This window comes from Nilaparvata lugens, chromosome 4, assembly GCF_014356525.2.
Source record: "Nilaparvata lugens isolate BPH chromosome 4, ASM1435652v1, whole genome shotgun sequence".
Taxonomy (NCBI): Eukaryota; Metazoa; Arthropoda; class Insecta; order Hemiptera; family Delphacidae; genus Nilaparvata; species Nilaparvata lugens.
The window spans coordinates 66910549-66929417 of record NC_052507.1 but is presented as its reverse complement, the minus strand read 5'-3'; the positions used below and the strand labels follow the sequence as shown (position 1 = coordinate 66929417).

Sequence of the window (18869 nt, the reverse complement as noted above, 5' to 3'; positions counted from 1 at the left end):
TAATTATATTTGAATTTACATGTTTTGTATAATAGTACCTTGTCAAGCAGCCTCTTTGAGGTTCGCTTAAGGTATCTTATTTATTCAATAAACGTTTTTTCTATTCTATTCTATTCTAATAGAAATCATTAATTGGGATTGAAGCTTAGATTATTTTAGAAATACTTCGAAGCTTTGTGAATATAACAGTAAGGATTTGAATCTCTGTAACTTTGAAACATAGTCAAGGATGAGTGGTTTGAGAGAACTGAAGAGTCCTAACTTCGCCAAATAGAGGATACTTTAATTACATTCTCCAAACATAGATTACATGATTACATACTTTGACAGCTTATGTTATGTTTGAAGGGACGGATTTAAGGATCCAAAGAGCCTCACACGTCAACCGAAGCTTATTGTGTGTGAGGCTTATTGTTGACAGGCTACAATTTACAGGTCCATATTTTCCAAACATAGTTTACATGAATTATTATGATTAGACATAGTTTGACAGGTTTTCAAAAATTTCTGAAACGTAAGTTAATGCTGTATAAATGTAATTATATTACATTAGTAATTTCAAATACATAATAAAGTTATCTGTGATGAGGCTTCATATTATACTGACTCTGAAAGAGCAAAATATTATGCCTGCTGTTGGGTACGAGTTCAATCATCATTTTTAAATTATTCTTCGTTTTTTCGTTCCTCTTTCATCTCAGATTTAGAGTGGAATGATCTTTGCTTTGATAACAACTCTGAAATCCCTCTGTCTCTCAAAAGCCTCGCGTAAAAACGTTTGCTTCCGGACACAACATCGCATCCAATTTAGAGTTAGCATGATTATGGACTCTGACTGTCCCCGGCGCTGAAACTTGTTTGAACATCACGTGGGTGGATCGCAACTCAATGATTTCAAGTTGGAAATTTGTTTATTCAGACCCGGAATGAGCCAACAACTTCTCCATTACCAATCCGCTCATTCTGGCTAAGCGATCAGATGAGCATGCTTTGATTTCCGCAATGCAATCTTTGCACAGCACTCATACAAGAAGGAGATTCATTGCATGAACGAGATACATTGCAAGAACGGGATTCATTGCAAGAAGTAAAGTCATTGCAAGAACGGGATTCATTGCAAGAACGGGAATCATTGCAAGAACGGGACTCATTGCAAGAACGGGATTCATTGCAAGAACGGGATTCATTGCAAGAAGTAATGTCATTGCAAGAACGAGATTCATTGCATGTGTAGTCGAGTGTGAACGATATCAGCACCACGCTCTGTTATTGCAAGCATAATGACAGAGTAGAATAGTATGCAATGCATAATAAGAGAGCAGAATGGAAATAGAACGCAAATGAACCATAGGTTGGATAAGGTTTTTTGAGTACAGTACAATATCCACTGGTAAACTGGGGTAACATTATTCGATTCCACTACTTGTTATTCTATTGATATTTCTGAGCTTTTGACCGTACTCTAGACTAGACTAAAGAACGAATATTTGAATAAAGATGAGAGTAACATAGTGACTAGTGGAAATAGATATTCTGATAGAGAAGTCGACAATTATTCTAGAATGAAACCATACACCGAACTAGGCTGAAGAACAAATATTCAAATAGAACTTGAAAGTCAACATAGTTACTATTACAAATAGATATTATGATGATTATTCTCCAATCAAACTATACACTAGACTACACTTTAAAACGAGAAAATTTAATAAAGCATAGAAGTAAACATTGACTAATGAATTCAGATAAATATCTTGATTGCGTGATTGATTAATATTCTTCAAACTATTCACGTTCAAAACCATCAGGCTGATTTCCAAAGTATTGCTTTCAAATTGAGAGGAAAGTTCTGTCTTTTCTCTATACTATCTTTGAAATGATAGACAATAAATCTGGTAGAAAAATCCAAGTCAACCATGAAAGTCTCAAGCGAGTTTGTTCGCCATCACTTAAGGCTGTGCAAAGGCTGAAAATAGACTTTCTACTCGTGATATTTTTCTTTATTACAGTTCCAACGAGTTGAGTTTCCAAACCATTCCCAAAAATAAATATTGTTCGAAACAATAATTCACATAGAGTAGAAGTTTCCTTTGAGAATTTGGAAACTAGATTATGTTGATAATGTCACATTAGAACTCTTCCAATATTCAAATGTTGATATTGATATAGAAAGTGTTGAAAATGGATGTAAAAGATACAAAAGCGCTCCAAAAAATGAGTACTAGCATTTTTTAATAACTATTATTCATAAGATTGGACCGTGGTTTGATAGGGCTACTCGAATGTTTAATTATAGAGAATTTCTTGTTGTCTTTTTCCTTTAGGACTATTTTTAATATAAATATGAGTACTCTTTTTAAATTATTTCGTCACGACATGTTTCGGCTATTAATCCCATTTTCAAATGCCGCCGAAACATGTCGTGACGAGATAATTCAAAAAGGGTAGTCAGATTCATATTTTTATTTATAGAATCTCTTATTATATTTTATAAGTTTTTTTTTTCAATTCAACAAGAGTACTAGTTACTTTCTATAATCATTGATATTGATATTGATATAGATTTGCTTGGAATATTGATACATTACTCCTATCTTTAATACTTATTGATACTTTTTTTTCAATGTAAACATGACACTACTTTAATACTATTAATACTTGAACTTCTGTAAAACCCAACCGTTCATTCAGAGACTGCTTGCAAGCAAAGTTAAATAGAGCACTCGTATTCTGATAATGATAGACAATAAATCTGGTAGAAAAATCCAAGTCAACCATGAAGTCTCAAGCGATTTTGTTCGCGCGATGGCTGTGCAAAGGCTAAAAATAGACTTTCTACTCGTGATATTTTTCAAAGTTTTCGATTTGTATATCATCAAGCTATCAAAATGAGAAAGTTTTCTCAGGAATTTTTTTTTCTGATCATTACTTTTTGAGATATGAGCGCCTAAAGATTAAATTTTTGGGACAGAACATTTCAAATTCGGTAAGAGATAAATCCATGAGATTTCGAGGATAGATTCTCCATGGTATTGTTGATCTAGTAAAACAAATTTTTTTTTAAAATATCAATTTTTGAAAAAGTTATTCAATTTACCAAAAATAACTCAATTGAGAGTTGAAATAACTCAATTGAGAGTTATTTTTAGTAAATTGAATAACCATCTTAAAAATTAATATTTTCTGAAAATTTGTGTTTTACTAGATCAACAATACCATGAAGAATTTATCCTTCAAATCTCATGGATTTATCTCTTACCGAATTTGAAATGTTCTGTACCGAAAATTTATACTTTAGCCGCTCATATCTCAAAAATAATTGATCGGAAATATTTTTTTCCTGAGGAAACTTTTTTCATTTTGATAGATCGATGAAAAACTTTGAAAAATATCACCATTAGGAAATTTATTTTTGCCTTTGCACAGCCTTAATACTTATTGATACTTTTTTTAATGTAACCATGACACTACTTTAATACTATTGATACTTGAACTTCTGTAAAACCCAACCGTTCGTTCAGAGACTGCTTGCAAGCAAAGTTAAATAGAGTACTCGTAGACTGATAATGATAGACAATAAATCTTGTAAAAAAATCCAAGTCAACCTTGAAAGTCTCAAGCGACATCGTTCGCCATCACTTAAAGCTCACCTCAAGGTAAGGAAGTAATAAGCTATTTTCGGTTCAAACTCACAGTTGCAGCGCTCCAGATTATCGATCACAATCAGAGTGACTAATCACGCCGGCCTGCTCAAAAAGGAAAGTCTTGACAATTTGCTCTATTTTCAGATTCGAATTCATGCTAGATCGAAAGCAGCTCGTTAGAAGTATTTTCAACTTTCAAGTTCACATTGAAGTTCAATTCGCATCAAAGTTCAAGTTAGCACTCTAGCTGGAGGTGTGAACAAATATTGGTGCTAATTGCACTCGAATTCGTAGTTGTGAATAAATATTGGTATTCATGGTGAGTTCAAGTTCCATTTTCGCACTTTAGTTGGAGAAAGTTCAAGTTGTGAATAAACTAGAGTCAACTTAACTTAGATGTGAATTGCTAGATTGTAATGAGGATGCTAGGAGGTGATGAAGGAGGGGAAGGAGGAGGTGATGGAAAATAAGTTGGTGGAGCGAAAGACAAGTGGAAACAAGGAAAAGAAGAATATGAATATGGAAGAGTGGAAGAGATGATGGAGGAGGAGGAGAAGAAGAAGAAGAAGAAGAAGAAGAAGAAGAAGAAGAAGAAGAAGAAGAAGAAGAAGAAGAAGATTAAGAAGGAGAAGAAGAAGAAGAAGAAGAAGAAAAAAGGATTGAAAGAAGGTAAAGAATGAAAAAATGAAGACGAGGAGGTTGAGGAGGAGGAGGTGGAGAAGTAGGAAGAGAATGAGGATTAGGGAAAGGGGAAGAGAAAAATGGAGAATAAGGAGGAATAGAAGGAGAAGAAGGAAAAGGAAATGTAGTTATAGGTGGAGGAGGAGAAGGAAGGGGAGGAAGAGGCTGGAGATGTGAAAGAGGGAGAAGAATAAGAAGGAGAGATAGGGATAGAATAAAGAGAAGGAGGAGGTGAAGCGGAAGACGGAAGAGAGAGGGTGGAAGATGGTGGAAAAGAAGGAGGGAAGAATAAGGAGAAAAAGGGAGGGGATAAAGGTGGAGAAAGAGATAATAGGAAAGAAGAAGTGGAAACAAGGAAAAGAAGATATTGATATAGAAAGTGTTGAAAATGGATGTAAAAGATACAAAAGCGCTCCAAAAAATGAGTACTAGCATTTTTTAATAACTATTATTCATAAGATTGGACCGTGGTTTGATAGGGCTACTCGAATGTTTAATTATAGAGAATTTCTTGTTGTCTTTTTTCCTTTAGGACTATTTTTAATATAAATATGAGTACTCTTTTTAAATTATTTCGTCACGACATGTTTCGGCTATTAATCCCATTTTCAAATGCCGCCGAAACATGTCGTGACGAGATAATTCAAAAAGGGTAGTCAGATTCATATTTTTATTTATAGAATCTCTTATTATATTTTATAAGTTTTTTTTTTCAATTCAACAAGAGTACTAGTTACTTTCTATAATCATTGATATTGATATTGATATAGATTTGCTTGGAATATGATACATTACTCCTATCTTTAATACTTATTGATACTTTTTTTTCAATGTAAACATGACACTACTTTAATACTATTAATACTTGAACTTCTGTAAAACCCAACCGTTCATTCAGAGACTGCTTGCAAGCAAAGTTAAATAGAGCACTCGTATTCTGATAATGATAGACAATAAATCTGGTAGAAAAATCCAAGTCAACCATGAAGTCTCAAGCGATTTTGTTCGCGCGATGGCTGTGCAAAGGCTAAAAATAGACTTTCTACTCGTGATATTTTTCAAAGTTTTCGATTTGTATATCATCAAGCTATCAAAATGAGAAAGTTTTCTCAGGAATTTTTTTTTCTGATCATTACTTTTTGAGATATGAGCGCCTAAAGATTAAATTTTTGGGACAGAACATTTCAAATTCGGTAAGAGATAAATCCATGAGATTTCGAGGATAGATTCTTCATGGTATTGTTGATCTAGTAAAACAAATGTTTTTTGAAAATATCAATTTTTGAAAAAGTTATTCAATTTACCAAGAATAACTCAATTGAGAGTTATTTTTAGTAAATTGAATAACCATCTCAAAAATTAATATTTTCTGAGAATTTGTGTTTTACTAGATCAACAATACGATGAAGAATTTATCCTTCAAATCTCATGGATTTATCTCTTACCGAGTTTGAAATGTTCTGTACCGAAAATTTAAACTTTAGCCGCTCATATCTCAAAAATAATTGATCGGAAACATTTTTTTTCCTGAGGAAACTTTTTTCATTTTGATAGCTCGATGAAAATCTTTGAAAAATATCACCATTAGGAAGTTTATTTTTGCCTTTGTACAGCCTTAATACTTATTGATACTTTTTTTAATGTAACCATAACACTACTTTAATACTATTGATACTTGAACTTCTGTAAAACCCAACCTTTCGTTCAGAGACTACTTGCAAGCAAAGTTAAATAGAGTACTCGTAGTCTGATAATGATAGACAATAAATCTTGTAAAAAAATGCAAGTCAACCTTGAAAGTCTCAAGCGATTTCGTTCACCGTCACTTAAAGCTTACCTCAAGGTAAGGAAGTAATAAGCTATTCTCGGTTCAAACTCACAGTTGCAGCGCTCCAGATTATCGATCACAATCAGAGTGACTAATCACGCCGGTCAGCACAAAAACGAAAGTCGTGACATTTTGCTCTATTCTCAGATTCGAATTCATGCTAGATCGAAAGCAGCTCGTTAGAAGTATTTTCAACTTTCAAGTTAACATTGAAGTTCAATTTCGTATCAAAGTTCAAGTTAGCACTCTAAGCTGGAGGTGTGAGCAAATATTGGTGCTAATTGCACTCGAATTCGTAGTTGTGAATGAATATTGGTATTCATGGTGAGTTCAAGTTCCATTTTCGCACTTTAGTTGAAGAAAGTTCAAGCTGTGAATAAACTAGAGTCAACTTAGATGTGAATTGCTAGATTGTTATGAGGATGCTAGAAAATGATGAAGGAGGGGAAAAAGGAGGTGGAGGAAAAATAAGTTGGTGGAGCGAAAGACTAGTGGAAACAAGGGAAAGAAGAAGATGAATATGGAAGAGTGGAAGAGAAGAGGAACAGGGAGGAGAGGAAGAAGAAGAAGAAGAAGAAGAAGAAGAAGAAGAAAAAAAGAAAAAGAAGGAGAGGAAGAAGGAGGAGGAGAAGAAGAAGAAGAAGAAGAAGAAGAAGAAGAAGAAGAAGAAGAAGAAGAAGAAGATGGATTGAAAGTAGGTAAAGAAGGAAAAAATGAAGACGAGGAGGTTGAGGAGGAGGAGGAAAGTAGATCAGGGTTATCAAATTTCAGTAATATACAGCAGTATGCAGTGATAATTGAAATAACATGAGTTTATATATTATATATATATATATTATATATATATATATATATATATATATATTATATATATATATATATATATATATATATATACAATTCGTTCTATAACATGGTTTAAAGGTTTATATTGGTGGAATGGGTGAGGGATGGTTGTCATGTGATCGTTCTAGGGCCGGACAGTTTCAGTCATTTGCTCCAAAATATGTTTTTTTAAAGTCAGGTTGAAGCTCGCTCGGCTCTCGATAGACCTGATAGAAACAGGAAGTGTATTCCATGCACGACAGGCACTGACTAAGAAGGATTTTGTGAAAATAGTAGTTCGATGATTGGGTATCCTTAAAGTACTTTCTCCGGTTCTAGTATGTGAAGCATCTATCCTCCTACCTTCAGAGACAAATTTGAAATCATCTTTAAAATAGTTCGGATTACCGTATTTCAAGATATCTCTAACAAGCTTGACTATTCGAAAAAGCCTCTGATCGGGAAGCTTCAATGTTGAACTAGCAATGTGGGCTGGGGTGATATGATCATGGCGTTGGAGAGAGTAGACGAAACGTAGACAATAATTTTGGCAACGCTGTAGTTTATCATTCAGAGTGACTTGCATATCGTTAAGAACAGAATTACAATACATTAAATGTGGGAAGATGAGAGATTGAACCAATAATAATTTAATGTTTCTAGGGAGGATATCGTGCATTTTCTTCAATGCATGCATGGCTGAGAATACCTTTTTACAAGTTTTGTTCACTTGTTCTGACCAGTCAAGAGTATTATTCATAATAATGTCTAAATTTTTAACTGAGCTACAGTAAGGAATGTCATTACCGTCTACACTAATTTTGTGAATCGATTCAAGGTCAATATTGTTTATAAGACGAGAATATCCAATTATAATGGGTTGTGTTTTGATGGGATTAAGCTTAAGGCCATTTTTCTTTGTCCATTCCACTATCGAATTGATATCCTGATTCATTATTCCAACTGTTTCATTAATTTTTGTTATGGGACAGCTTAATAGATTTGAAGGTCGTCTGCATAAGTATGGAAACTGGAGAATTTGATAATGGAAGAAAGGTCATTAGCATACAAAGTGAAGAGGAGAGGGCCTAAAATTGAACCTTGTGGTACTCCATGCATAACGTTTTTCCAAGTTGACTTTTTGTCACCGACAGATACACATTGTTTCCTACCTAATAGATAGGATTTAAACCAAACTAACGAGTTGCGACTGAAACCAAGAATAGCCAACTTATTCAGAAGGACTGTATGATCAACAGTATCGAATGCTTTAGAAAAATCAAATAGGGTGAGGATGGTGCATTTTCTTTGGTCCATAGCTAACCTTATATCATCAGTGACACGAAGCAGAGCTGTCTCAGTTGAATGGAATTTTCTAAAGCCTGATTGAAAGTTATGAAGCTTACTATTGTTGTCTAGAAATTTTACAACTTGAGCATGAATGAGTCTTTCTAGCACTTTGGACAATGCAGGTAAAATACTGATTGGTCTAAAATCCTCAACTTTATTGGGTGATGGAACTTTATTTAGAGGGCGAACCAGAGCAAACTTCCAGTTTTCAGGGAAAATGCCTTCTTCAAGTGACTTGTTGAAAATGTATGTAATGGTTGGTAAAACAGCAAATAACATATTCTTGATAAATTTAATAGGAATTTTGTCTACACCCGTAGCATTACTATGAATACGTTGAACTGCTCTGAAAGTGTCTTCTTCTGAGATTGGATGGAAATGAAATTGATCAGTGATTGGTAAATTGTTATGAGGATGCTAGAAAATGATGAAGGAGGGGAAAAAGGAGGTGGAGGAAAAATAAGTTGGTGGAGCGAAAGACTAGTGGAAACAAGGGAAAGAAGAAGATGAATATGGAAGAGTGGAAGAGAAGAGGAACAGGGAGGAGAGGAAGAAGAAGAAGAAGAAGAAGAAGAAGAAGAAGAAGAGAAGAAGAAGAAAGAAGAAGAAGAAGAGAAGAAGAAGAAGAAGAAGAAGAAGAAGAAGAAGAAGAAGAAGAGAAGAAGAAGAAGAAGAAGATGGATTGAAAGTAGGTAAAGAAGGAAAAAATGAAGACGAGGAGGTTGAGGAGGAGGAGGAGGAGGAGGAGGAGGAGGAGGAGGAGGAGAGGAGGAGGAGGAGGAGGAGGTGGAGGAGTAGGAAGAGAATGAGGATTAGGGGAAGGGGAAGAGAAAAAAGGAGAATAAGGAGGAATAAGAGGAGAAGAAGGAAAAGGAAATGTAGTTGTAGGTGGGGCAAGATGCAAGAAGGAAGGGGAGGAATAAGCTGGAGATGTGAAAGAGGGAGAAGAATAAGAAGGAGAGATAGGGATAGAATAAAGAGAAGGAGGAGGTGAAGCAGAAGAAGGAAGAGAGAGGGTGGAAGATGGTGGAAAAGAAGGAGGGAAGAATAAGGAGAAGAAGGAGGGGATGATGGTGGAGAAAGAGGAAACAGAAAAGAAGAAGTGGAAACAAAGGAAAAGATGAAGGACGAGAAAAGGTGGTGAGCAAGTTGAAGTGAGAAGAAGAGGTGAAGAGGAGAAGGAGGTGATGATAAAAGAAAGAGGATATAAATTATGAGGGTGAGGTTCCTCACCTTAGAAACTCAAAATATCTTCTAACTTTAAGGTATATATTCTAGCAAAACTGCATAACACAAATATGTTCTTTAAATCCAATCATTTTGGTTTCACCAACATAAAGGATAAGGTTTGAGTTGCTGTTAGGGTTGTATAATGCATGATGATAATATTGGTGATACCAATTATATAATATGATAATAATAATAATATCGAGTGACCTGGCTGGCTCAGGTCTGGTGTCAGAGTTTTCAGGTCGCAACTGATTAATTTCAGGCCTCTGACATGACCTAACGACTGGTTTTTTTTCAGGCAGCCGGGACCGACGGCTTAACGTGTCCATCCGAAACACGGGAGTGGCCCGAGAAAAATATCTTGCCCGGGCTGGGATTCGTACCCGGGCCTTTGGATTACAAAGCCAGCATCTAATCCACTCGACTAAGGCCACTCCTATATAATATGATCATAATATATGATGATAATGTGAAACATTTTGTTTCACCTACTCTAGTACATGGATTTCCCATAGTTGAGTAGGTTGATTTCCAACAGAATTAAATTCCATATTTTTATAGATACTTGTAATATAAATATAAAGAAAATGAAAATCTCAGTACCCTTTGATAAATGACCGAAACATGTTGTGATAAAATATTTCAAAAAAAGGTTACTGAGATTTTCATTTTCTTTATATCTATTGTATTGTATTTTAGATATGTTGTACTTTCTATATTTTAATTACTTGTTTGTATTTGTTCAAAAAAACAGCTGTTCTATGAATGTTTTTGTGATTTTTCTGGCTTCAAATTTATCAAGTTTTTTTTTAATATTTTTCAATTTATTAATGCATTTTCAAGTGTAATAATAATTTGTTTCATCTTTCTGATCAACCGAGATACTAAATTTTTAGTATAATGCGTATTTGGACTGTAAATTTTTGTGATCTTTATAAAAGTGTTTTCATACCTCATTTGGACTATTTTTATCAAAATTAGGGAGAGGAACAGTTTTGGGTTTATCCTGTTGATTCTCTCCCAATCATTAATTTGATGTTGTGATTGAGGAATGTAATGTAATGTATTTTTTTAAGGAAATAAATTCATCTATTAATAAATTAACTCGAATAACCGAAAAATTAAATAGCAGAAGGAAATTCGTTGAACTGTCAAAAATACTTGAACAGTCAATATGTTCAATAGCAGAAGTCTTCAGTTCTATTTATAAAGCGTTCATTGGATATTTTAATTAATTATAGTTATTATATTTAGCTCACCTTTGAGTCCATGCCACCAGTTCCGACCTTTGACTTTTTGCCGAACTGCACGATGTCGTGCATGTCCGAGGTGTATGTGTGGATGAAGCGCGCCCCCTCCTGCCAGGGTGGCGCCGTGTAGATGCCGTCCACATCCGACATCAGAATCAGCAAATCCGCCTGCACCTCAGCAGCCAACATGGCCGCCAGACTGTCGTTGTCCTTTATACTGATTGTCTGAAACGAAATGGTCATTTATATTATTCAATGGTAAGTCAATTTGTGGATTCGAAGAGAGAGGGTGGAAGATGGTGGAAAAGAAGGAGGGAAGAATAAGGAGAAGAAGGAGGGGATGATGGTGGAGAAAGAGGAAACAGAAAAGAAGAAGTGGAAACAAAGGAAAAGATGAAGGACGAGAAAAGGTGGTGAGCAAGTTGAAGTGAGAAGAAGAGGTGAAGAGGAGAAGGAGTTGATGATAGAAGAAAGAGGATATAAATTATGGGGGTGAGGTTCCTCACCTTAGAAACTCAAAATATCTTCTAACTTTAAGGTGACATATTCTAGCAAAACTGCATAACACAAATATGTTCTTTAAATCCAATCATTTTGGTTTCACCAACATAAAGGATAAGGTTAGAGTTGCTGTTAGGGTTGTATAATGCATGATGATAATATTGGTGATACCAATTATATAATATGATAATAATGATAATAATATCGAGTGACCTGGCTGGCTCAGGTCTGGTGTCAGAGTTTTCAGGTCGCAACTGATTAATTTCAGGCCTCTGACATGACCTAACGACTGGTTTTTTTTCAGGCAGCCGGGACCGACGGCTTAACGTGTCCATTCGAAACACGGGAGTGGCCCGAGAAAAATATCTTGCCCGGGCTGGGATTCGTACCCGGCCTTTGGATTACAAAGCCAGCATCTAATCCACTCGACTAAGGCCACTCCTATATAATATGATCATAATATGATGATAATGTGAAACATTTTGTTTCACCTACTCTAGTACATGGATTTCCCATAGTTGAGTAGGTTGATTTCCAACAGAATTAAATTCCATATTTTTATAGATACTTGTAATATAAATATAAAGAAAATGAAAATCTCAGTACCCTTTGATAAATGACCGAAACATGTTGTGATAAAATATTTCAAAAAAAGGTTACTGAGATTTTCATTTTCTTTATATCTATTGTATTGTATTTTAGATATGTTGTACTTTCTATATTTTAATTACTTGTTTGTATTTGTTCAAAAAAACAGCTGTTCTATGAATGTTTTTGTGATTTTTCTGGCTTCAAATTTATCAAGTTTTTTTTTAATATTTTTCAATTTATTAATGCATTTTCAAGTGTAATAATAATTTGTTTCATCTTTCTGATCAACCGAGATACTAAATTTTTAGTATAATGCGTATTTGGACTGTAAATTTTTGTGATCTTTATAAAAGTGTTTTCATAACCTCATTTGGACTATTTTTATCAAAATTAGGGAGAGGAACAGTTTTGGGTTTATCCTGTTGATTCTCTCCCAATCATTAATTTGATGTTGTGATTGAGGAATGTAATGTAATGTATTTTTTTAAGGAAATAAATTCATCTATTAATAAATTAACTCGAATAACCGAAAAATTAAATAGCAGAAGGAAATTCGTTGAACTGTCAAAAATACTTGAACAGTCAATATGTTCAATAGCAGAAGTCTTCAGTTCTATTTATAAAGCGTTCATTGGATATTTTAATTAATTATAGTTATTATATTTAGCTCACCTTTGAGTCCATGCCACCAGTTCCGACCTTTGACTTTTTGCCGAACTGCACGATGTCGTGCATGTCCGAGGTGTATGTGTGGATGAAGCGCGCCCCCTCCTGCCAGGGTGGCGCCGTGTAGATGCCGTCCACATCCGACATCAGAATCAGCAAATCCGCCTGCACCTCAGCAGCCAACATGGCCGCCAGACTGTCGTTGTCCTTTATACTGATTGTCTGAAACGGTCAAGGATAATACATTCACAACTGTCTTTGTCATTTATACTGATCGTCTGAAACAGTCAAAAATAATACATTCACAGCACTGTTATCATTTGTCTGAAACAGTACAACGTAATACATTCGCATCCATACTGTCCTTATCCTTTATACTGATTGTCTGAAGCAGTTCAACATAATATAATTATTTAAATGAATAAGATTTTATCATTTAAGCAACTCCGGCATTAGACAAAGTCGGACCTAATAATACATTTTCAGTCAAGTCCATTATTCATCATCTACGAATTATATCCATTCATAGACGGCTCTACCATGATATATTAAATCTATAGACAGCTTTACAACATCCATTCATTGGATATTTTCTATGTCTTGTTAATTATTGTCGCTTACCAAGTAAAGTCTTTTTTTATGAGTCTTATTTCGTTTAGTTAAGTCTGTTTAAGTTAAGTTAATTTATGGTGCAATGGACAAAAGAGAACAATCAGTTACAAAAATGATGAAATATAATCAGGTTAATTAAGAAATATAATTATTGTTATTGATTGTTTTTATTGTATGTAAAGGATTATTTTTATATATCCCACAAATAGCTTACAGCTAGAGGGATATTATCGCACTATTGTAATACTCAAATAAATAAATAAATAAATTGCTTCTAATTCTAATATTAAAACAGGTCAATATCACTGTTGTTGTTCTTTATACAGTACTGACTGTTTGTAACAGTCCAACTTAATACATTTATCCATCAACATATAATATATTATTCATCATCAACGAATTATATTCATTTATATCCATTCATGGACAGCTCTACCATGATATATTAAATCTATAGACAGCTTCACAAAATTCATCCATAGATTATCGCTTCTTCTCTGATTACTCAAATGAAATTATTGTTCTAAATTCTACAGAATTTTCCTCCTTGTACAATGAAAGAGAGCATGAGAGCTTAATCATCAGTGTTCAAATTAGTACTGAATCAATTTCCACTTCTATGAGGTTTAAAATCGATGAAGTATGTGGGTTCTATGGAATTCTATTCTTCTCACCTTAGTCTCCTATTACACATTGACTTACCTATCACACTTCTATGTCCCATTATCAAGTCTTCATTTACAACACTCTTAACTTCACAAGTCAATATCACTTTTGTTGTTCTTCATTACAGTACTGATTGTTTGGAACACTCCAACATGATACATTCATTCATCAACATGATACATTCATTCATCAACATGATACATTCATTCATCCACATGATACATGCATTCATCAACATGATACATTCATTCATCAACATATATCAATCATCTACGACTCGAAATTCACTAATATTCGCAGATAGCTCTACAATTATATCCTATAAACAGCTTGACAATATTCATTCAATGGATTTTGCTTCTTCCTTGATTACTCAAATGAAATTATTGTTCTGAATTCTACAGAATTTTCCTCCTTGTACGATGAAAGAGAGCATGAGAGCTTCACCATCAGTGTTCAAACTAGTTCTGAATCAATTTCCATTTATATGAGGTTCAAAATCAATGAAGGATGTAGGTACTGTGAATTCAATAGAATTTCTTTTCTTCTCCTCTCCTCTAATTCTCCTATTATACATTGACTACACTTCTATGTGCTATTATCAAATCTTCATTTACAAAACTCTTAACTTGATACAATAATATTGATTAATACATGATAGAATAGATTGGTCAGCTATCCGATAAAGAAAATGCTATCACTTCGACAAATCCTATCACTAAATGCTAGAACTATGAAGTATTATTATGGTTTGGGTATCCATGAGAATATCTATTAGAGGGATAAATTCCAAATTGATGATTACAAATCCAAGATCTGTCACATAATTCCTCGAATTCAATTGTAATCTTGAAGAGTTCTCGAGAGTTATACAGCTCCTTATCCGTCGCGCTTTTTTCAACGACCCTTATTTTTCGAGCGCCCGGAGGTGTCTTGTTGAGTTAGTGCGCAACGAAGCCCATCTTATTGCATCAGATAAACTTGGCAGACCTGTACACTCGCAATTGCTCGGTTGAGCTGCTCGTCGATCAAAAGAGTTCCGTTTGAAACTCTATCGCAAGAAGGAGTTGAATCACTCAGCGTATTGCACAACTGACCCAGCCAGCAGCGGAGGGTCTGATTTCAAGGAACAATATAATTTTCATAAATTTCCCGAGGGAAATTCTATTTCGTTATGTTTGTGGCGAGCCATTCCTTCACGATTCGGGTCCATAATGGCGTTGTAGCAGCATCACAAGCAAGCGCCACTGAAACTCTAATTCACTTAACCCAGTACCTAGCGTCCATTTCTCTTAGTTTTCAGTGTCACTTTTTTGGCGACTTCTTTTATTCCGACTCTTTTCCCCGGTTATTCACAACAATGGCACTGAGTAATTGAATGTCGAGAAAATATGATTTCACGGTTCTTTGGTGAAGATTCGCTTCGAGAATGTTGGTTCTACCAACATCAATATTCCACCATACCATTGAACCAATGGATAATTACTATAAATCATCCATTCGATCCATCATTTATTTCAGTAGGTACTATAATTCATTCGATTTTACTATTACCAATATACATAATTTCGATTCTACTACACTATGAACTATCAAGTTGGAGCTAGTGATATGAACTCGATTATTCAAACATTCATTATTTATTCTATTGTTACGTATCCAACGTCGGAATTATTCGCCTACAACAATAGAATGTTTTGTGAGTTGATGACATAATATGTTGAAATTCACAGAAATAATATGCTACAGTCTTAGCTTGATAAGCTCATATATGTTCGTAAATACATTATTCAAGTAGAATAAGATCCCTACTCATAGCTCATGATCAGATCAATATCAACATGCTATGGTTTTGGATGGGTTGAAAATTGGTTTTAAACGGGTTTAAATGGATTTCGAAATTGAGTTCTAATTAGTTTTTAAATAGGTTCAAAAGTTGGGTTAAAAGTAGGTGTTTACGAAAAATCGAAACTATAATTAAAAAAAGAATCATACCTAGAGCATCTCAATTGAGAAGAGCCAGTACTAGAATACTTCAGTTTTCAAAGTAGTAAAAGATTGAATATTCGTCTAACCAAATTCATGAATACAAAACAACAACAATATTATACAATCAACGGTTCAAAGCCTATTTTTAGGGTTCACTCTAATCAAAAGCTATATTCATAAAAATTCAAATTAAATATTCACAACCCACATTTCTATATCTCCTGGAATAAAAATTGTACTTTCATGACTAGTTTAGTAGGGAAATTTGTTCATTGCGAACAGATAACTCGATGATTTCATGGAATGATAATAATAATCATACCTTCTTGCCGCCCTTTTGTAGATCTTGAGGTGCAACTGGTGGAGGGGATACCGCGTCGTTGGTGTTGATGATAGGAACTATGTTGAGGCTGATCAATTCAGACAACGTACTGAACAAATGTCTCCTGGTGTCCTCGTTATAGAAGTCAGGCTTCGTCACTAATACCTGCAGACAGAGTCACAATAATGAAGTTGATGAGTTAAGAATTATGTTGTATCTATAAATGTATAAATAAATAAATAAATAATGCAGTACTGTAGGAACAAGAATGCCCACTCTATTTGTTCATATAACATATGGCTCTCATGACCATATTTGGAAGGCGTGTCTAGTTTAGGTCAATGAAAATCGAGCTCAACCTTCATTGGTTAACAGCTGAAAGCCAATAGTTGAGCTCCACCCAGACTATATAATCTGCAGCTCAATGATTAAGCATCCAGTTTGCTGGAGATTGATAACGGTGTAGCAACAGAGACTTCAATTATTCTAGAATCTCAAATTGTTTTAATAAACCAATATTAGGGCACCGAGCTTCGCTGGTTATTTTTATTTATTGATAAACAGAACACAATTCTCTAAAATGATCGTGTTCATATTTTACATCTGGCTATACGTCAGCTTATGAATTTCGGGGATGCGATATTTTGGATTTTCACAGAACAGAATCACTCGCTCACTTTTTACTATCCACAGACAACGAAAGTATCAGCTGTTTCAGCTAGAAACCTACTACCTAGGTTGGAGTGATCCGTGGTCTAGTGGATAGAGAGCTTGCGTAGCAGCATAGAGATCCCGGGTTTGAATCTTCTCACAACCAAAAGTTTTTTAAATAGATCACTCCCGTGTTATCGGATGGGCACGTTAAACTGTTAGTCCCGGCTGAAGTATAACAGTCGTAAGGCCCATTGACGGCTCAAATTATATATTCAGGCGGTGGGACCTTCCCGCAAGGGACTCGCCACCAGCAAAAGCCACACGAATTTACTTTTTAGCTGTTTCAGCCAAGGATGAATTTATCCTTTTAATGTCGTTCAGCGAGTTTTCCCAAGGATGAGACCTAGTGCAATCGAATTTCTATATCATAAACCTACTATGTTCCATATTTCGTAAAAATCGTTGGAGCCGTTTTCGAGATCCGTTGAACATAAATAACCAGATAACCAGATTTCCTATTATATTAAGCAAGCAATTTCTGAATGTCTGTTTATATTTTTATATGTTCATATCTGGTTATCTGGTTATTTATGTTCAACGAATCTCGAAAACGGCTCTAACGATTTTCACGAAATTTGGAACATAGTAGGTTTATGATCGAAAAATTCTACTGCACTAGGTCTCATCTTTGGGAAAACTCGCTGAACGACATTATAAGGATAATTCATCCTTGGCTGAAACAGCTGAGACTTTCGTCGTCTGTGTATAGTAAAAAGTGAGCGAGTGATTCTGTGGAAATCAAAAATATCGCATCCCCGAAATTGATAAGCTGACGTATAGCCAGCTGTAAAATATAAACACGATCATTTTAGAGAATTGTGTTCTGTTTATCAATAAATAAAAATAACGAGCGAAGCTCGGTGCCGCGATATTAAAAATATAAAGAGATAAACAGATATACAGAAATTGCTTGCTTAATATAATAGGATCAGTGTTTATGAGAGTATTAAGTCGTTCTTATCCTACTGAATAGACAGATTCGAAAGCTTTGTTGCATTTGATTCTCGCTTGAAACCCCTCAAAGTGCTAGTAGGGAATCTCTGGGCTCAGCAAACCATTCAATGTACGTTTTCAAGAAATGAATTAATTTAAAAAAATGGTTCTTTGAATAAAATCGATGTAATCTTGACGAATAAATGTCGAAAAACTTTATAAATAAATGGCTTTTTAAAACTCTGCATTTTCTTAAAATTCGTAGATTTTCCATTACACTACTGTAAATTTTTGTGATTCTACTGAATGAATAAATAATTTTCAAATATCTCTGTTTTTATAGTCAGTAAAAAATAACACAAAATTGAATCTGGGAAAGGAGAATTGTTTTATTCAGATTACCTGAGCGATTTTAACTCCATATTGAGCGAACATGGCATCATAAAGGGACATAAGTCCCGATTGTCCTACAGCCGCTGCAGCTCTGGGCTCCAGGAGAGTGTTCGCGTCCTGGAAAAATGTAATAAATTATCAATGGAGTGAAAAAACAATTTGGTGGAATAAACTATTCATTTATTGATTGAAACGAATGGATGAACTCCAGTATATAGCATTGAAGGAACGAACTATTAGTTTTGGTTATACTATGTTCATGGTCATAATATAATTTATTAACAATATGAGTTAATAAAAGATTTGGATTAATTTTGTCCATAATATTCCATTGTATCCTATTTTATCAATACGATTATTGAGAGATAAATGAAATGATCTTACGGCTCTAGTGTGGTCCTTGGGAGAGAGAGTCTCTCTCATACTGAGAGACATCAGAAGCTCCTGCGTCAATTTCTGTTTACCAAAAGCTACAGCTCCACTGGTCACCATGATGCATTCTCTTCCCTCCACATGGCATTCAGCGACCTAAAAATATAATTAATAATAGATTATTTTAATAATAGAACAATTTCGGTTTTATAGAACCTTGAAACATAAACATTGTTTCGAGTGAGTAGTCATTTTATTACTACTCTTTTGTGATTTCTACAAGCTCACGATCAGAGAATAGT

The 18869-nt window shown here is 34.5% G+C and overlaps 1 protein-coding gene across 3 annotated transcripts in view; it reads right to left on the bottom strand.

Moving 5' to 3' along the window:
* Positions 1-18869, bottom strand: part of LOC111055463 (delta-1-pyrroline-5-carboxylate synthase) — an 83153-nt gene that overhangs the window by 31567 nt on the left and 32717 nt on the right. For all 3 annotated transcript variants that reach the window (XM_039426269.1, XM_039426270.1, XM_039426271.1), the window contains exons 4-7: positions 18580-18723; positions 18205-18312; positions 16156-16320; positions 12573-12788 (exon numbers count right to left, since the gene is read on the bottom strand). In XM_039426269.1, the coding sequence (XP_039282203.1) occupies positions 12573-12788; positions 16156-16320; positions 18205-18312; positions 18580-18723 (633 nt within the window). The remainder of the gene's footprint in view (positions 1-12572; positions 12789-16155; positions 16321-18204; positions 18313-18579; positions 18724-18869) is intronic.